Genomic DNA, 21,545 nt, shown 5'->3' on the forward strand with positions numbered 1-21,545 from the left:
CAACTGAACGGAACTTCCAAGGTCAAGTCGAGTCTGCAGGACAGCGCATGGCGACAGAGATTAGCCGCTGCATGACAAACACACACACACACACGCACGCAGACACACACAGGCAGTGAGGCGGTGGTAATGATGGACGGGATTTAAAGGACAAAGAAGGTGTCGGGGAGAAGCGAGGGATGAAGGGGGGGAAAAAAAAAGAGACGGATGAAAGAGAGAGAAAGAGACAGCGTGAGACTGGAGACGGAAGGTCGGAGAATCATTGGGTGACCGTGTTCGACCTGACCGAGTTTCTGAGACCCGGTCGGTCACACAGGACTTCAATTGGCATGTCCTATGTTTATTTTAACCCCTGTGCGGGCCCTGCAATGCAACCTCAACGTTTAGTCTGGCCTCCAGAATGTAGGTCAGGAGAGAGAGAGGGAGGACAGAGAGAGAGAGAGAGAGAGAGAGGGAGAGAGAGGGAGAGAGAGGGAGAGAGAGAGAGAGGGAGAGAGGGAGAGAGGGGAGAGAGGGGGAGGGTCGCAGAATCCAGAGAACTGTGTGGAAGGGGTCCTGGGGAACTGGACAGCCATTGCAGGGAAACTGGGAACCATTTAGTGAAACAAAAAACTTTATTAATGGACCTTCCTTCTCTCTCCGACGGCTGTGGAACTGAACAGATGAGAATGGCGTGGGGAGGGGGGTCATGAAGGGGACGGGGGGCGTGGTTGACGCCAACAGAGATCCTTGGAATAGATTCAGTATGTGACTGTGGTCGGGGGGGGGGGGGGGGGGGGGGGTGTATCATGGGAGGAATGCCAGCTGACGTAAGACCAGAGCAAGTCTGAACCCGTCATGCCCAGACACAGTGCATGACGGGCTCTATACACACACACGACTCAGCAAACAAGGACCCTGGCAAACTGAATCTGCTGTCCGTCTGACTGTCTGACTGACTGACTGTCTGACTTGTCTCTGACTGTCTGACTGTCTTGCCTGTCTGATTGCTTGATTATGTGTCTGTCTGTCTGTCTGTCTGACAGTTGACTGTGTGACTGACTTGTCTGACTGGTTGACTGCCAGTTGAGTTGTATAAAGTCAGGGGAGAGAGCAGCACATTGTGTTTAGAGACCCCTAAGGGTATAGAGGGTATAGGAAAAGCATGGGGGTAGGTGTGGTTTGACTCTGGTGACCCCCACCTCTTGCAAGGTCAACAGGTTGCCACGGGTTGCCAATGCTTCTGGTGTTGGAAATAGTGTCTCTCCACTTCTGCTCTCTATTTCTCTCATGGTTTGCATTTGAGAGACAGTTGTTTTTTTCCATGCTGAGGTTGGAGTGGAATAAAAATGCGATCCATTATTGAAGCAGTACCAACAGGGTAGCCATCAAATATTAATGTCAGCATCATCAAAACAATTGGCCATATCATTCAATTAATTTGTTTAGCTTCTCCCGCTTACGTCTCTATCTCTGCGTCTGTTCATCTCAGGGGTTTCAGAAGGCACGCACGGACACACACACACAGACACACATACACACACACACAGACACACACAAAAGACAAATACACACATCAACCAAGTTAGAGTTACACAAGAGTGGAACACAGTTTAAAGACGGCGTTTAATTTTAATTTCAAATTTCTGTTGCGGGTTAGATTAAACGTAAGCTCTGTTTATGATAATGAAGTGCTTTTTCCCTTGATTATGCTCTCCGCCCCTCAGGGATCATACATATAGCTGCATGTAAATAGGAGATATACATGAAGATCATTTACACATAATGATGAGCTGCTGGCTAGCGTGCCTGCTTTGAGATAACCTTCCATCAGCTGCAGGTGTGTTAGGCCCGGGAAAGGTCTTAATAAGTGCTTGTTTTAGACCTCTGTTGTAGTTTGGGGAAGTAGTTGAGTTTTTTTTTTACTCCCTCTCAGCTCTGCGTAATTTCATTATCACGGAGGCCGATCGATATCCGGGGGAATGAGTTTGTTTGAGTTGGGCCGGGGGAGGGGAGGAGTGGGGGAGGGGAGGGGTCGTGTTGGTGGAGGACAGGGTTTAATTGGGGATCCGGATCGATGCTGGCTTTGTTCTGGAAATGTGCTGTAATCTGCAGTAACCTGGCCTAATCCAGGGAGGTTGTCTATGCGGAGGAAGATGAGAGAGTGTTTTCCTGCTCCTGGTCGAGGTCTGTCTGTCTGCCCAGATGCACAGAACACGAGGAAGGAGCGAGAGAAGTAGATAAATGGTCCATAGAGTAAGTGAAGGAGAGGCTAAACATGGAAAAGCTTCTCCAAAACATAGCTGTGAGGAGGAGGGAACGCGGACAGAGAGAGAGAGAGAGGGGGGGGGGGAGAGAGAGGGAGAGGGAGGGAGGGAGGGAGAGAGGGAGAGAGAGAGAGGGGGGAGAGACACAAGCCAGACCTGAGCCTGTGGCCCCCCTGCAAGAGCTCTGTCTGACGGGGGGGGACAGGAAGTGGTGTTGGAGCCGGCCACACCAGCTGGGTTTCCTTCCGACATCACACACAGCCTTGTGTTTCTGCAAACACACACACACACACACACACAAACACACACACACACACACACACACACACACACACACACACACACACACACACACACACACAAACACACACACACACACACACACACACACACACACACACACACACACACACACACACACACACACACACACACACACACACACACACACACACACACACTGAAGGATCCCCTAGCTGTCCTTGGCATGCTTCTACTCCCTAAAGACTTCCTTGCAACGCCTACTAACTCGTTGACTGAGGCCAGGCCTGTGATGGATCGCTGCAGCGAGGCATCACCAGGGCTCGGTGCGTTTTCGGTTTCTCAAGACCAAATATTGGATTGTACGTGTCGACTTCATTCAATTACAGGTACGACATCCAATGTGTTGCAGGGCAACCGAAAGCTCATTATTTCTCCCCCCCCCCCAATAGGGGTAAGAAGGCCTAGTATTCATCAAACTGACGAACAAGGAAGTCTAAACCACAGAGAGGGTCGTAGTTGGATGTAGGGTGATGGGTTGAGACAGGCTTGGAACGTGCACAGTGGCTAATTAGTGTGTGTGCGGTTAATGCTGCAGTGTTTGGAGAGTGTGTGTGGTGTGCACGTCTTCACCGGACTGGGAGTGTGACCGCGGTGTGTTGACAGGCGGTCGATGCTGGGCGTGAGGTGGCTTGTCAGGTCAGCTCTCTGATTGGCTGTCAGTGGACGGGGGGGCGATGTGACGGGAATGGCTGTCAGGTGAATCTCGAACTCTTCCCAGCTTGTTGGAATGCTGATTTGTTTCAAAGCGCAGCATTTCTGCGAGGGGAACCTTTTCGGTGCTTCTTTCCCAGGGGGCCCGCACAGTCACATGGCCTATAGGAGCCGCCTGTGTGTCTGGCGGAAATCTTGTTGCCTGTGTAGAATAATGGTCTTCTGTTTCCTTCATTAAGTCCAGTGGGCTGTTCCAATGCCCTCCCTCCCTCCCTCCTCCCCTGCGCCTCTCCCAGACTCCAGCTCTGTTGTCGCAGATGTCCTGCAGAGGATGGAGGGACACACAGATAATTGCGTTAGCCGGGGCTAGCTTCGCCGCTGATGTTTTCCACAGGCTGCGTCTACCTCTTAACTCCCACACACACACACACGTGTGCGTCCACACATCCTCTCGCACAGACACACAATCACCCACTCGCGTGCGCGCCGGCGTGCACACACTCCGTAAACATTGTAATCTCTGTTCTCGCGTCGGTCTAGGAAGGGGGAGGGGGTGGGGGGTCCAGTTGGTTAAAATAGCTTTGGGAAACCTGTGCTGAAGCCACCTTTTGTTATCTGATGTTGTCTTATCACCTCACTCCCAGTGATGGATGCAGTGTGACCTTGTTCACCAAAGTGATGAATGTCCCCTTTCAGAGCCCTTTTACTCCAGTGTACATCTGCGTCTAGGACAGACAGTACACATGATCCGCACACACCTTCCAAATGATTCACGCGCAGACGTTTTCAATAGGTGGGGCTGAGGTATGGGTTTTCTTTGTCTACGTTGCTAGGGGGCTTTGTTTGGTTGTCTGATGATGTCACTTAGTTTGTTTGTATCTGTGACGGTGCTTTAAAAATCATTCTGTTGATTTGCATATGTCTTCAGAATTGTATTGAAGTTGGCACACAGATTACGTTTTATGTCCTTACATACATGCAGAACTAGTGATATCGTGGGGATGGCTGTTTGACTGTCTTTAACCAGCAATAAGAGTCAAATGAAAGCTAAATGTTTACCTTTCCCAGATGTCCCACTCGGTTGTCAGCCCAATCCAAAGACTGCAGACGTTAGGGACGCTTACTGGTGTGTGTGTGTGCCAGCCAGGTGTGGGTTGCAAAGGGAGCAGAGGAACTGCAGTAGCGAGGGAGAAAGACAGAGCCTGTGTTTTTTTTTGTTGTTGTTGTTACCGAAAGCGTATTTTTATACTGTAAACTTCCTGCCCTGTCTGGACCTCTGTGAGCAGAGAAGGGGGAGCGTGCGTGTGTGTGTGTTGTATGAGGTAATGGCCCACATAAGGAAATACTTAAATTGTATGTGGAGGAGGAGGGGGGGGCGGGACATTTGGATGTTTTGTGTAAGTGTACTTTCTGTGCGTGTCAGTAGGGCAGTGGGTCATCCGGGCCCTAATTTACCAGCTATGTGTTGGGCTCTTGGTCCCATTTCATCCATGACAAGCCAAGCAGCTGGCCGTGCTGGCTCATTGTTCTGGGGTCGAGACAGGCGCTGGATGTTTTTTGTTTCGACAGGACAGTAAAGAATGTATTTGGAATGATAACTTCCCTCTCGTTTGTTTTTCGGTGTGTGTGTGTGTGAGAGAATTTGTGCATGCGTGTGCATGCGTGTATCTGTGTCTGTAATATATCACACAGTTGACCTAGTTATAACTTCGAACCTAAAACTCCTAACCGACTCTGCAGAAAGCTCTGATAAACGGCCCTACTTTCCACAACTCGAAATAACCAGTCCCCAAAAAACACTCCTTAAAATCAACCAGCATTATGATTCACTAGTGTATTTGGAAACCAGACACTCAGTGACGATAGAGTGAAAGCACTAGAGATGGAGCACACATAGAGGAAAGAGGACACCGTGACCACAATCTCCATCAGGCCCCTGTGCTGCAGTTCCTTCCCTCGTCCCTCCCTCCATCCCCTCCCTGAGAGTGTTTGCTTGCGTTCGCAGTAGAGAAGATGAGAGATTTTCCCACAAGGTCAACTAGTCATTCTCTTGCGAGAATGAAAGGGAAAGTTTTGAAAGTGTTTAGTACACATTCGAAAAGAAAGAAAATGCCTTTTAAATATAACAAATCGTTTTGTACATCACCTTGCTCTGATAGATAAACCCTGAGTGTACCTAGAGATATTTCCTAAATTGCTTTTAGGGAAGTACGTTTTGAGGCTTTATTCCTTGGCTGACTGTAATAGTCAAAATTAATTAATTTATCACATCAGTGAGTGGAGCACATTGACTCCTGTGGCCTATATTCAGTGAAATCAAGTAGTGGTCTCAGAAATGATTTCAACACTTTTTCAAGGCTGGCCAACCCAAAGAGAAAAAACCCTGAAACCAATTAGAAACTAGAAAGATTTATATTCAACACCAGGCCTAGATGTCTTTCAGTAAACATGAAAGGTGTTAAGCGTGTCCGGTATACAAGCACCTCGGGTAACCAAGAGAAGCACAACTGCCAAACACATAATGTGTGGATGTGGGTTCAAGAGCCGGAGCGTTTAACCAACTTTGGTTCTTGCTTCGTCTTCACGCCCTGCTATAGTCGATCGTGAGGGATTTTCGGTTTGCTTTCTGCACCGCAGTGGTTTCCTGTTATCGGATGCAGATGTGTCGCTCAGGACCCAGGACATGCATATTGTGAAGTTAATTGCATGAGCAGTTTGCAAGACATAAATATGAACGCCTTTGCTGCCATGTTGAGCTGCACAAAGCGATGGAGCCATGGATCGTTCCAGAATTGTATCCCTCCGTACGGCAGGATACGCCCTGAGATCCACCCCGTTTTGCTAGATTACGCAAGTGTTTTCATTCAAATGGGCACTGCACTAGTATAAACACATGCAAACTGTGCCTGCAAAAGTTCACACCTCCAGAAGTTGTTTTGTTAATTGTCCTCATGATAGCAGGGGGGCACAGTTGAGCTCAAACTGTTGAAGACACATTGTTATATTATTAGCTCAATGGAGGCTGCCACTTTGAAATGCCAGGGCGGTTTACTTGTTTGCACAGACAAGCCTCCAAGATGTTTTTCATTAACTTGGATTCCACGTTAACGCCATTATTCAGCGAAGGATATGGACTGTCCAGACACAGTAACCTTTGCATAAGTAAATATGATGTTTGACCATAAAACCTGTTTGTCAGCTTGGATTTGCGAATCCACAATATCTGTCTGGTTCTTCCCTCCACTTCAACCACACAAAGACAGCGCCTGTAGGCAGAGTTATTCGTGTGTATTTTATTCAGTTGGCAGTTGGATTCATGGGTTTGTCTTCAGGGTTTGGTTGTCACACACCCTTCCTGTATAAAAATGTATTGCTTCCAATGAAATGCTGTGAATACGTTAGCAACCACTGAAAATAGAATGTTCCGTGTTGTGAATGTACTTGGGGAGTATTTGTGCTGTCACACCTACACCTGTGCTTCTCTCCCCACGGACAGAGAGCTTATGTAGCATTGCATGCTATAAACAAGGTTGTCCACAGGTTTCATACTTAGTCCTGGTGGGCTTGGGCTCTTCTTTCAGGGTCTCTCTCTCTCTCTCTCTCTCTCCCTCTCTGTGACAGGGAGATGAGATCACACGCAAAACACTCCCATCCAGCTCTGTGTCCAGCATCTCTCACTAGGCCTGCTCATTAGCACAAATGATGATCAGCCAGATTAAAGCTAGCTCTAGCTCCAAGTATTCTTGGCTACTGAAACTACCACAGAGAGGGAAAAAAGCCTGAGTGTGGCTGTGTGATTGGTATTAGCATTCAGCACAGCGGCGTTAGGAGAGACATGCTCGCCGCTAGTCTTTTTAATGAGCATTATTCATTGACGTTAGCCATTCCTAGCGGGGTGTGGGTGGGAATCATTGTGGAACCCCACCGTACTTGAAAATCATAATGTTAGCTTGCACAGTTTGTTGCCTGTGGAAGATGGGGATAAGTGCTCAAACAAATGGGTTGCTGTACTCAAACCCCCACCAAAAAACTGGCGATTAAAAAAAAACAAACAGGTGACCATTTCTCAGCTCACTCTACCAAACCCCACCATTTTATTGTATTTTTTTTTACGTTTGTTTTTTTCAAACACTTGCCTCAGGCGTTAATTGAGACAGAAGAGGAGTACAAAACAGATTGTGTTGTCCACTGCCTTTCTCCGTGAGCCTTCCTCGTTTGGAAAACAGCAGGATTGGGTGATCAACGGAAACCATTTGGCCTCAGTGCTTCTCACCCAGGCTAGACAACGATTAGCCTTGTGCACCAGGTTCACTAAAAGGTCTCGTCAAGTAAGGGCGCTGCAGGGATTGAAATGTAAAGTGTAAGGAGAACACAGTTGTGGGAGGGCGCAATTTAACAGTCACATAAAGGTGGTGTTTTTCGTCAGCGATGAGTCCTGAAGTCAATTATCTCCCTTATTTGACCCACTTTTTTCAATTACCCTTTGAGAGGCTTGGAAATTAGCGCCTGTCCTATTTCTGAGGAGCGTGTTTTCCCAGGAAGCAATACTGGCTTTCCTTCTCCCTTTATCATTCTCTTTTTTTCTTCTCTCTTTATTTCTCTCTCTCTTTTCTTTCACAATATAAAAAAGTGACTTGATTGTCACAGTCTGGATCAACCCCATAGATAACTGGTATCTATATCCCCCCTCCTGAAATGCCAATGCCTTACTGCTCCATGAATCTCAGGTTGAAAAACTCATCAAGTTGCATCTGACCCTGTACATCGAAGCTGAGGATGGCTTCAACAGAAGGTCTTTGGCCTCAGTGCTTCTTACCCAGGCTAGACAAGGATAGGCTAGATTAGTGCAGCAGATCCACTAAAAGGTCTCTTCTCAAGTAAGGCAGTTTGATATAGTTTTTTTACTCGAATATTTTCCCTCAGACCTCCTGTTCTCTCACATTTGTGTTTGAGACCAAATCGCATTGATGTCTACCAGCTTTTACGTCACCCATGACAATACAATAACAGTACTCCGTCTTTCTACTTTCTTGAAAGCTTTAATGGACTATCGCGTGAAGGAAAGTAATCAACATATGTTTCTCCGAGAAGAAAATGGCTTAAATAACCCACCAGAAAACAAGCTGGGAAAAAAATTCGGAGAATTATATGAAGGGCAAGAGCTCTGTTATGAACCCTCTGAAAAAAATAGCATAATGCAAACTTGCCTAGTTCAGATTGTGTGCATCTTTTTACGCTTGTGTCTCGCTGGGTGTTCCTGTGGTGGGGGTGGTGGGGGGGGGGGGGGGGGGAACTCTGGTATTGGTCCAAGGTCCAAGGCTGTTAACGATTCTCAATGGCGTGGAGTCTGTAGCATGGAGCACACATGGAGCCCGTCAGGTCCAGACAGCAGTATTGACAAACAGTACTGATGACATCCAAGTGACACTGCTGGGACCTCCTGACATCTGGGTCCTTTGTCATCAACGATGGCAAATGTCACCTATTTCTCCGGTGGTCCTAAATGGGCCCATGAATCTTAGTTGTTCGGTGACCTTTCACAGACGAAGACGGATGTGCTCTCTGCCCGCAACCACCCCCCCCCCCACACACACACACACACACACACACTCCACCTTATCTTTCCCTTACCAGTTCTTTCGGTGGTCTTTCAATAGAACAGCGAGCGACAAAAGAGTCGCAGGAACACGCCTGTTAAAAGTTTGGGGCCGGCTTTGACACGTGCGACTGACAGATCCATCTCAGATGATGAGATTACGGGGGAAGGATTCAGACGTCTGCATCTGTCATCCCTCTCTGTTCCTCTCTCTGCCTCCTCTCGTCCGTTTCCCCCCTTCATCAATGTGTGTCTATCAAGATGAAAGGCCTTCAAAGCCCCCCGATACAGTGTTTAATTGAGTAGATTGTACCGATACCCCCCCCCCCCCCCCCCCAAATCAAATGTGCCGATCCCTCACAGAGATGATAGAATGCTCTCTCTTCTTCAAAAGGGGAAATGGCCCCCCAGAACGAGGTTGTGATTAGCTGTGCAGCTTTGTGCCGTGTCTTTACTTTGAAGCAAACATTTTAAAAAACGTGAGATAGTTTTACGCTCTGAAGTTCCCTGCTGCCGGCATAAGAGAGAAAGGGACTGTGATAAGGTTACGAGGTGTAGTCCCATGTTTTTGTCCTGATGGACAGATTTGTTACTGTCGTGGTCTTCATTTTTATTACTCTCAATCCTTTTAATGTCTCCTTTCTCTCTCTCTCTCTCTCTCTCTCTCTCTCTCTCTCTCTCTCTCTCTCTCTCTCTCTCCTCTCTCTCGTCGCCCGCTCCATCACTCTGTCTTGCTCTCTCTCGCTCTCCCTCTCACTCTCGTTATTTCTGTCTGTCTCTCAGGGACCTGCTGGGAGCTGACTTCACAGAGACCCACTACACTGAAGATGGGCAGCCAGTGACTGTGGCCACCAATTACACTGTGAGTCTCACTTAATCTCTCCCAAACTCGCCCCCCCCCCCCCCCTCCGCCCCCCCTGCCCATTCTCTTCCTCCAACCCCCATGTTCCCTTTCTCTCTCTGATGTTCTCTTTCATTCGTTCACCCCTCCAGGTTTGCCACCCGTTTCCCCTCCTCGCTGGCCTGGCGCCTCTCGATCTGTCACCATTTCTTTCTTCTTGTACTCTTTCTTTCTGTACTCTTGTCTTCTTCTCTGGTTTTCTCCCATCTCTCACTCCCACTTCACACTCATTCTCTCCTCACAGCCCTGAGGCTGTGATCACGTCATGTGATTATTCTGAGACACTCACATGCCAAGTCCACATGACACACACACACACACACCAGAATCAGTACATGCATGGAGTCAGGTGGCTGAGCGGTGAGGGAATCGCATTAGTAATCTGAAGGTTGCCAGTTCGATTCCCGGCCGTGCCAAATGACGTTGTGTCCTTGGGCAAGGCACTTCATCCTACTTGCCTCTGGGAAATGTCCCTGTACTTACTGTAAGTCGCTCTGGATAAGAGCGTCTGCTAAAATGGACTAAATGTAAAAAATATACACCTCTCCAGATTAGCGTAAACATTTGTCCCCTCCCAAAAAGTCATTTTATTTATCACATCCTTGAATTTTGTCATTTTTGTCATCATTGCTGATTAACACTACATTTGCCCTCACTATGAATAATTGCACAGTACAAGGGATAGCAATGAAGGGTAATGGACTGTGTGAAATATTCTCTCCCTGAATTGAAGTGATTGGCAGGGAAATGTAGCCTTTCTGAAAACCTTGCCGGGTCATGTGCAATCAGTATGTCATTTCTCCCTGTTAACAATAGAACTTATCACAGACTCGGAGAGAGGTGGTAACGTATTGTGTGGCTTAACTCCACTTTCAGCTGAGTTTTGCATTGGTAAGAAAGTGACACGTTTGTCGGAGTTTGACATCTCACAAATTGCGAAATACACAGAAGAAGCGGGGAAAAAAGAAAGAAAACGAAAGCGAACCGGAATTAGAGAGGGAAAAAAAGATTGTCGGAACACGGGTATGTTTTGCGTCTGTATAATTCATAAGGGAAGATGATTTCTTTTTTTTGACTTTGTCACAACGAAAGGAACAGGCACACTTTCTCAGTGACACGAGCGATGCATAAAGGATTAGTGCCTGTACTGCTGCTGTTGCTGGTATGTTGTACATGCTGCTGGGATGCCCAGGTCTGCGGGCCTGAGCTTGCTGTTATAGCTGGAGATGTCAGCCTGTTTGGGGGGGATATGAAAGGCAACACTGGCCGTCTGATTGGCCGGGGGTCCCCTCTTGGAAGCACCAGTCACCAGTGGAGGACGCTTTAGGTTGGGGAACAGACGTCTCTTTCAAGTTCTGACTGAGCGAATCAAAACGCGCACGCACAAACTTGTAAAAAAGCATTCGCACACACAGTACACACACGTACACACACAGTACACACACTGTCCACGCTCACAGTACATTCACTTGTCGAAAGGCATTTTCACACGCACACATAGTGGCACACAATGTATCTGTTTGTACACACTCAATCTTCAGAAACCCGCACACAGACACACTGTTTTCACAAGCACACACACTGAAGATGGCGCCACACACACACACTTGTGTGGAAGCTCCCCATTCAAACCATGTTGTGGTCACGGATAATGGGGACCACAGGCCTGACATTGATCGCCTTGCTAGGTCTCTCACGTGGTTAGCCACCACCATCAGCCATTATCTATGAAAGAATATCTGTCATCAAAGGACTGGATGAATTTGTTGATGGCTAAAGATTGAGGCCATCATGACGCGTCTATAGAGGGGAGACCTACAGTGAGAGACGGGAGACGAAGAAGAGAGAAGAATAAAAAAACGAAACACACCAAGATAGAGACAGGAGACAGAGAGAGAGGGCACAGTAGAGAGTGGGGAGCTTCACAAAGCGCCTGACCTTTTGACCTTTATCGAGTCTAAAAAGAGAGAGAGAGAGAGAGAGAGAGAGAGAGAACTTACAGGGTGAGAGAAGCGAGTAAGCAAGTGAGAGCGAACAATATCGATATGAAATGAGGGAGGGAGAAAACAGAAAAGTAGGAAATGGAGAGAGTGCTTTAAGAACCACAGGCTCTCAGCCACAAAGTGCTGGTCCCTGAGTGGTCTGGGACAGCCTGACTCTGGTGGTTGTGGTCAGGGTTAATCCCAAACCCAACATAACCACCATGGGATCGCTAAACAAAGGATAAGGCTTTCTAAATGGTGTCTGGGTTTAAGGGTTAATGCATGTGAACTGGAGGTGACTCATCACTCTAAATAACAATTTGGATGACAAGTTCAATACCCAGGTTGAGCTATTTATAAGTGGAGTGTATCAAAAAGAGGAAAAGGAAAAAGACAATTATAAACAATGTATATGCTAGGTATTCCCATGTATTACTTATCCTGCCCAATAAAAACTCTATATATACTGTACATATTTTTTTTTGAATTGGTGCCCTAGATTATGGATTAGATTGTTTGAGTCTTGAAAAATAAATAGAGAATTTGATTGGATAATAGGGTTGAGAATTTTTACAACACTTTATACATAAAATTGGCTAAATTGTTAGTGCCCTGCTTCTTAACAGAACATTAGTTCCAAACAATTGCCCGATATTTAAATTGAGCAACAGTGGCTGCCTTCGTAATTTGACAGCCGATTTGGTGGATATGCAAATGAGCAGAAAATCACACAGTGTTTCCTTTTCTTTGTGTGTCAACGCAAAGGAGACATTTGGTACGACACATTCTGTAAAAATATGTCTAAGTGTATGAAGAAAAAAAGGGTTACCGACAAGTATGACAAGCCTGCGTTTTCGAAAAAGCAATTCCCCCTCGGTTTTGGATCCCCTGCTGTGTGTCTCATTGTAGTATCCTGGATTGTGACACAGGGCCGCAGGTCTCTCCCCTGTGGTCACAAGAAACGTAGCATGAAACTCGTAGACCGCGACTCTGCAGACCTCTCTACATGCAAACAGGACACAAAATAGTAATGGAAGTTTTCTTCCACACAGAGCACAGAAATTGCAAAACCCAATTTCACCGGCGACACACAATCCACCTTGTCCTTTTCCTTTCAAGTTAACGCATAATAAAGAAGACCTCCTCACTATACTTTTCACACTGCCTCAACAAACGCCAACACCAACAACAGTAACAGTAACTGTTGTTGAGAGAGAGAGAGAGAGAGAGAGAGAGAGAGAGAGAGAGAGAGAGAGAGAGAGAGAGAGAGAGAGAGAGAGAGAGAGAGAGAGAGAGAGAGAGAGAGAGAGAGAGAGAGAGAGAGAGAGAGAGAGAGAGAGAGAGAGAGAGAGAGAGAGAGAGAGAGAGAGAGAGAGAGAGAGAGAGAGAGAGAGAGAGAGAGAGAGAGAGAGAGAGAGAGAGAGAGAGAGAGAGAGAGAGAGAGAGAGAGAGAGAGAGAGAGAGAGAGAGAGAGAGAGAGAGAGAGAGAGAGGCTAACATGACCTCTGTGTGCTTGTGAATAAGCCTCAATGGTTTATCTGCATCTGTTGACTGTATACATATGCCTTCACAGGTGGCAAGTCATTTCTTTCTCACACCTGCAACACAGGTACTGTATTGTGGGTGAGGGTATGTGTGTGGGTGTGCATTTGTGAATGAGAATAATACAGGGGCTGTAGATTGGCGGAGAACGTTTTCACTGACAATTGATTTGTATGTTCGCCATGCATGAGTGTACCCCATCGCCTCTGCTGTTCAAATAAATGAGCTCATTTCACGGTCTGATGGTCTGACAGAGTCTTTTAAATAGTTGAGAATTGTCATTTATGCACAATTTAAGACCGCTCAGAAAAATGAATTGGAGCATTAATTCCCCCTCGCTTGGATCTCTGTATGTTTCGGGGGATGCCGAAAAACATCACAACTCAAATAAGGGCCATTGTTCCCTGACCATTGTGACATCACGTCCTGGACACAGCATCATGGTCACCTGTTCAAAGGGAAAGTGGAGTTAGTTTTCTGACGAAGAGAACAAGTTCAACAGAAAGTAACAGTGTTCAATAAACATGCATATAAACATACTACAGAAAAGGGATGCTTTGGAAATATGAGCTCCGATATTTATAGAATCATTCTGTGGACTTGCAGTACAGCTCAGTCTGTGAATGTATTAAAGTGGGTATGAATGTTCACGATTCACTTAACAGAACTTCTGTTAAAGGGCCAGTGCCTCTACGATCCGGAAGGTTTGTAACAGGAAACCAAAACCTAGGCAATATACAAGCTGTACAGCGACCTTGCTCGTCAGAAAAACGTTGAGATCTCTATGGTAACAGAGGCACAATGAAAGTAGTGTTGCTCCCAACACTAAAATAACCCTTGATACATACATCACGGTCAGCCGGTGCTTTTCAAACTTGTCGCCTCCACCCCTCATCCAACTGTCACTCTGCACTAAACCCCATCGTCAGAGTCGGAACATTCCAGCAAACGCTGTGCTGGGGCTGTGACGGTGGATCTCCAGCCGACACTGGAACACAATCACACTAAAGGGGGGCATTATGTGTGATTATCGATCGCCCGGGGCGACAACAGGCGTCTTGGGAACCTGCCGTGCGGCGATGAAACATTGTTTTTTTACATGGCTGGCATATAGGGCCCCTCCTTGCATCTCCGTCATATTGATCCCCTGGCTGGAGCAATTCATTAATGAGATGCACTATAGGAATTGGGGTGCATAAACATTGTCAAGTGTTTGTATGGAAGCCGTGGAATGAGATTTAAAAAAATATTGATCTCTCTCTCTCTCTCTTTCTCTCTCCCGCCTCATCTCTCTTCTCGCCCGTCTCTCTCTGTTTGATCCCACACCCCTGCCTCTGTCGGCCTCCATCTCTCTCTCTGTCTCTCTCTGGCTCTCTCTCTGTCTTTGTCTCTGTCTCTCTCTCTCTCTCTCTCTCTCTCTCTCTCTCTCTCTCTCTGGCTCTCTCTCTCTCTGGCTCTCTCTCTCTCTGGCTCTCTCTCTCTCTCTCTCTCTCCATCTCTGTCTTTGTCTCTCTCTCTCTGTCTGTCCATCTCTGTCTTTGTCTCTCTCTCTCTATCTCTCTGGCTCTCTCTCTCTGGCTCTCTCTCCCAGGATCACTGCTTCTACCATGGGCGTGTGAGGGGACACACAGACTCCTGGGTCGCCCTCAGCACCTGTGCAGGAGTGAGGTACGTGAGAACAGGTTCTAGCAATGACCAATAGGGATGTCTGTGTCACTGTACTAGGCAGTGCAGTTATGTAGCTATTAATGAATCGTGACCCCCACCGACACGACTACACTGTTAGTTTCCAATCACTGTTTAACACAACATGTAAGGAACAGTGAACTGAGTTTTCCATTAACAAAGAATTGAAGTTATGAACCTGAAATCATCATAGCTCTCTGGTCATTTACGATACTTAGGGGATTTTGGGGAGCCACTAGGCAAGTTACTCATTAATTCAATTCCTCAAATCTTTTCTGAGACAGTTGGTGGCAGTTTAAAAGTCTTAAAGATTTCACAGCCTCGGAACCAAATTTAATTCAGAGTCTCACATATCAAATGCTTTGAAATGGGAGCACTCTCATGGCAAGAATACCACCGCCACAGAGGTACACCCAAATAAAAAATATTCATGACTTTGATCCAGTTGAAGACCCAACGTTTTTTCATTTGAAATTAATTCCTAAAGCCTGCTCAGCGAATCTGCACCGATATGGGTGTTTAAGTTTCTCTCATAAGAACTATTAATTGAACTTCCTTATTTGTCCCTGATATCCTGTATTCCTGACACACTGTCCTCTACATCCACCACAGCAGTTGATCACTGAGGCTCTTGTTTTGCGTCTCATTGAGGAGATACTGAGAGATAGTCCTCAATGATTAGTACATTTACATTTAGTCATTTAGTAGACGCTCTTATCCAGAGCGACTTACAGTAAGTACAGGGACATTCCCCCCGAAGCAAGTAGGGTGAAGTGCCTTGCCCAAGGACACAATGTCATTTTGCACGGCTGGGAATCGAACTGGCAACCTTCAGATTACTAGCCCGACTCTCTCACCGGTCAGCCATCTGACTCCCCTGATATGATAGCCATTGGGGGGAGGCAAGGCATGAGGACACATCAAAGACTGTAATTCAACCAAATGAAAATGTTACTTGAGGTCGGCAGACTGTTACAACCGAGCTTAATCCCATCTAAATCAAATTCCTTTTGTTGACAGCAACCCGAACTAAGCTGGCTTGCACACATTCATAATAATGTCTGCTATTTCTCTAGGTAGTATGCTGTGGAGACTGTTGAGATTAAGACCGCATTCATCGCAGTGTCAGCCTTTCGAAAAAGCTTGTCTTCTACAGAGCAACAGCAATACAATTCTGGGTCAAAGCTGTTTTGGTTCGGAATGTTCCGTCGCTGACCGGTACTCTGCACTTCTGGCCTGGTTGCTGCTGTGTATTTACTGTTCCTGAGCGTGCACCTCCTGGATCAGGTTTCACTCTGGTGCTCATGCTAACAAGCAACAGTGTTATTCCATCACCACTGGATGAAATTCAGTCACAGCACAGTGCCAGAACCTTCCGCCACAACTACAACTACAAACCTGTGTTTACAGCCACATTTCCAATAAAAGCATGGATGTTAGGTTCCTTCCATGTGCTAATGCTGACACGGGCTGTGCATGCATGTTGTTTCATAGCACAAGTGGTCTGTAGCGTGTGTCATGGCTGAGGTAGAATCAACACCAGCTCAGACAAAGGGCTCTGAAGACGAGACACATTAGATGGGCCTAATGGACCTCTGTCCACAGTGCCCCTGTGGAACTCTTCAGAGCGCACACACACACTGACCAGGACTCGACTTATTGGGTCAATAAAAAATGTCATGGCTTTTTATTCGAGTAATTTTCAACATTAATAATAAACATAAAAAATTCAAATAAATTAAAGTGAGTTCCATGTGGACTGATTCTACAAGTTTTCAAAGTACCCCTTAATGAATGGAGTTCGTCGTGTTTAACAACTCTCAATATAACCGTTTGACCCTTGGTTTATAGGAAGTGGTCTTTAAAGGTAGCTCTGGACGACTCTCTGTTTTAACATTTCCCTCCAACTGAGCCTGATTACTGAGTGCATTCCCACAATTACGGACGGGCTAAGTGGAGCTCCAACCACTCACGTCCAATTAGCAGACTACTGAGGTCAGAAAGAGAGCCAGGAGTCGTTAGCATTCTGCCTGCCCGAATGACTGCGGGTGTGTGTGTGTGTGTGTTTTTGTGTATGTGTGTATGAGACATAGTACACACTTAAATGCGTGAGGTGGATGTTAAAAAGGGCACCCAGACACACACACACACACACAGTACACACACGGTGACAGCTTGGATAGCCTTCGTGACAGTGCCTGGTGGAGAGCGAGTCCCTTTGTCACTAAATTGCCTTTTACAGCCTCATATCCTCTGGGCCTGGCTCTCCTCCTGCTCCACCACAGGAGGGGAGCGTTTACTAGAGGTGGTCAGAAGCTCCGAGGAAGCTCCTCCCAGGCCCTGGGTGTCGCCTAGCGCCCCCTGCTGGTCCGTGCAAGCTGCACGCGAAGGGTTGTGAGACTGTACTGACTTTTCACAAGGGGGGGGGGTTCTCATGTCGTACGTCTCGGGATGTTAACGTCACTTACTTTTTAATAGAATGCGTGAAATGTTCGATGTCTGTTCCGCGCTCTGGTATTTGTTCAAGAATTCGTTGCTGTGCTCGTGTCTGAGGCGGAACGAATTACCCCCACAAGGAGATTTATCGTCGCCTCTTCTCCTTTTAGACACCGTACCTGTCAAATCATCTCATCCTTGTCATCTCTCCCTATCCAAATAAACAGGGGCCTGATATCCTTGAACTCGAACGACACGTACTACCTTGAGCCAATTGGAGGGCTGGATTCTTTCCACCACTTGCTGTCCAGCGCAGAGCAGCTCCCTGGCACGGGCGGGACCTGCGGTCACGGTCACCAGACGGGACGCCCTCGCGACCTCATCTCCAGCCTTCTCAAGCCTTTGCATCAAAGGGTGAGCTGTCAGACCCATCTGGAACACGTCACCCCTCCTCAGTCACAACACACAGTCAAAGTCTTGCAACTGCATGAAAGGATTTGTAGCAATGGCATAAAATAAATACAAATAATTATAGATGAAGTAGTTGGAAGATTGTGTTTATTAGAAACAACACAGATGTTTTCTTTTCTTCTGGAAGACAATGTGTGGGTGCAGAAGTTCATGTTTTCCTTGAGTCTGACAGATGGTAGGCTTCGTAGTGGATGTGCTGATGCATCAGAGAGCTTCACAAACTGAGATGCAACAAAGAATGTTTCGGGGTATTTGCATACAGAGAAAGAAGACATCACACATTCCAATGGAATTATCCGCAAGCGCATCACTCATGCTAACAGCACAGAGGACACCTTGCCGGTTCTCAAATGGATTGATTAGAGTTATAAGATGTACCTTTTTAAAACAATAATGAGGTGTCAGTGGCTCACAGAGAAGCCTTATATGGCATTAAAGAACACAATGACTGAACGACTGTCTCTTTGCTGTGAGACTGGCTGTGTTTCTGGTATCATATTCTCAAAGAGATGGATGTTCTTTGTGTGGTTCATTTATACCTCCGTGGTGATGGACAGAGTAATAATTCCCTTTTTGCCGTAGATGATTACATAGCTATTGACTAAACCCCCACGCTCTCACACTCCCAACACGACACACACACACGCACACGGCAAGCATTTTGTCCTCAAACACGTGCGTACAGCACATACACACACACACACACACACACACACACTTGGCGAGTGTATTCTCTCCTGCAGAGGAAATGAACATCTTTTTGTCATGTGGGTACAAACGCAATATTGGATTTCTCTTAGTGCCATTTTAGAGCACCCAATTGTCTCTGTGCTGACTGAAAGCCAGAGGAATGATGGGGCTTGTTTGGTCACCATGGCTCTTGTCTGTCTCTGTACCTTGTGGTGCTGTGTTAGTGTGTCTCAGTAGAGGGGGAAGAAAGGCCTAAACAGACGACCAATTTGCTCCAGTGTTGCCATGAATGCTGAACATGTCCCCTTAGTGGGTCATTCTGGCCTCGGCTGTCTAGACATGGACCCCCAAGAGAGATGAGCCACTCTCTTTCTCTCCACTCTCTCTCCCCGTCCCTCTTTCTCTCCATTTCTCTCACTCACACCATCTCTCTGTCTCCAAACGGTTTGGCCCAACCTCCATTGGCTCTTCCCAGTTGTTTGTCTTTCCCTACCCTCTCTCTTCCTCTCCGTCTTAACGTGGCTCGAATACTTTCGTTCCCTATTCCCTGAGCTGCCAGCCATGAACCCTAGGCTGTTATGCTGAAATACCAGCGATAGATACACACCGCCCTCGGACCACTCTGTGCTTCTCCAAAAAAACTGTTGAATCCGACTGTGTGTGTGTGTGAGTGTGTGAGAGTGTGTGTGAAAGTGTGTGTGTGTGTGTGAGAGTGTGTGTGAAAGTGTGTGTGAAAGTGTGTGTGAGAGTGTGTGTGTGTGTGTGTGTGTGTGTGTGTGTGTGTGTGTGTGTGTGTGTGTGTGTGGAGCAGCAGGGAGTACTGCATCCCTGCTGCTCCATGATATTGGTCTTCAGTCTAGACCCGTTCTGGCTGCAATGCCTCAACACATAAATCAATGATTTTTAATTGCCACAAAGTCTCTACCTAATAGCTGAAATCAAGTATTAGCAAAGCGGAAAATTAATGATGGAAAGATACGGATGAATGTTTAAGAGTTGCACAAAAACAGACTCACAGGGTTTCAGACAAATATGGCTGTTTGTACTGTTACCAGATCTGCACAAGTTTCACTTGCCCAAAAACTTGACTTTGTTTGTCCTGTTGCCATGGTTTATAACATTGTTGTTTATAACAATGTTGAAATGATTTGATGATCGGCTGGCCGGTGGTCACAGAGCAACAGGAACAGTAATGTTGTGAACGTCCAATCATGTGTCCAGTATCCAAAATCGACCGGTAACCTATTGGCCTTGCTGTGTCCTCTACCCCCCTTGTGTCTGACTTCTCCAGGTTAGGAGGAACGCCTGGGGAACCACCAAGTACATGGAACTCTATATTGTTGCAGACAGCACACTGGTGAGCTAACAATCACTGCTAACTGCTCTTTATGTGTGTGTGTGTGTGGGTGGGTGGGTGGGTGGGTGGGTGCGTGCGTGTGCGTATACGTGTCTCGTTTTTAGGCGTGCACACATGTGCGTGTGCGTTGTTTCGCGTGTGCATGTGGGAGGCGCCTTCGTATTCATCCAATGACGTCAAGCAGCCATGGAAGCTTCAGTCAAAATTGAATACAAAACAATGCGAACAATTATCTCTTGCAGTCTAATTGGCTTCCTCCACACTTAAACTCAGGGCAGAGTGTGCGAGAGGACAGCAGCCTGATAATAATGTAGCTGTGTAGGCAAGCATACGAGGACTAGAGGGAAAGATTTGTCATTCTAATGAGAAGAAGTTTCTCGTTGGGTTTAATGGCAGAAAAGCTCATTCTCCTAAATAGACACTGGGCTTTGGCGATGAGAAGTTTTATCTTTATGAGGGGCTATTTCCTGCTCTAGCTAGCTACCATTGGCTGCTGGTAACAGTGCATGGTGACCAATCGGACCATAGCATCCTATCCATGCATTGTTGTTGATTGTTGGGAGTAATTGGAGTATATTATGAAGGTTGATTAGGGTACGGTTGGGGAAGGGGGGAAATTTCTTATTTGAATGTTTCGAATGTTTCGTAATATTTACTGACACCAACAGTGCCGCACATTAGTATGTGCTACTCACACTTCTCTTTTTTATATAGTATAAACGACAGAATAAGGACTATCGGAAGACCAAACAGAGGATAATGGAAATTGCCAATTATGTGGATAAGGTAAGCCAGCTGTATTTTGCAAGTCTTGGATGCTGTTTCCGAAGGCATAAACAGACCTGTGCTTGACAGTGTCAGTATAATAGATTCTGTCAGAGCATGGGCGGTAGTCTGCCCCAACAAAATTACCAGTGTACCAGTAAGTCTCTCCTATTTAGAATGAGCTACTTTACTCTTTCTAATCTATTTTGTCCCTTCAAGTTCTTTCGCTTTCGCCCAGCTGTGAGAATGTCTTATGAAAGAGATTGAAAATGACACATATTTAACAAATCGCTTCAAACTATTTGTCTGGTCATACGCAGAGACCTGATTTGATAAAAGTATCGCTTCCAACTAGGAAGGACATCGCTAATACAGAAAGGTTGAGGTGGGTTTTGACATTGTCTTGTGTGACTGCGTTCCTTAATGAGTACAGACCATAGCTGTTTCAAATGAGATCAAAGGAGCAATCCATTGTGCGATTGTGCTATCCAGTTAGTGAGCCGTACAGAAGGCCAGTCTACAGACGGGAATCGTGCGTGCCTAGCAGATATACGATCACACGGTCCTGAGCTGAACTGCGTTTGAGTGCTTTAGCGGGTGTTTTTTTGTTGTGTGCGTTTCAGTTCTACAGGGCTCTGAACATCCGGGTGCCTCTGATTGGTCTGGAGGTGTGGACAGAGCGGGACCAGTGTATCGTGAGCGAGGAGCCCAACGCCACCCTCTGGTCCTTCCTGCAGTGGAGGCAGAAGCTCAAGTCTCGCAAGAAGCATGACAACGCCCAGCTGCTGACGTGAGTGATGGGTCACGCACGGGCGCATGCGCGAAACCCACAAGCGCACAACTCTCGCACAGGAAACGCCACGGGCGCGTTGGCGTACACAAACGACACGCGCACGCG

General features: G+C 46.7%; 1 protein-coding gene across 1 annotated transcript in view; it reads left to right on the forward strand.

The window, feature by feature from the left end:
• Nucleotides 1-21,545, forward strand: part of adam19a (ADAM metallopeptidase domain 19a) — a gene marked incomplete in the record, with an annotated part of 39,243 nt that overhangs the window by 5,974 nt on the left and 11,724 nt on the right. The window contains 6 exon segments of the mRNA XM_067261297.1: nt 9,601-9,679; nt 14,834-14,910; nt 17,592-17,778; nt 19,817-19,882; nt 20,597-20,668; nt 21,271-21,437. Coding sequence (XP_067117398.1) covers nt 9,601-9,679; nt 14,834-14,910; nt 17,592-17,778; nt 19,817-19,882; nt 20,597-20,668; nt 21,271-21,437 — 648 coding nt within the window.

The sequence above is a fragment of the Osmerus mordax genome, chromosome 23, assembly GCF_038355195.1.
Source record: "Osmerus mordax isolate fOsmMor3 chromosome 23, fOsmMor3.pri, whole genome shotgun sequence".
NCBI classification, from domain to species: domain Eukaryota; kingdom Metazoa; phylum Chordata; class Actinopteri; order Osmeriformes; family Osmeridae; genus Osmerus; species Osmerus mordax.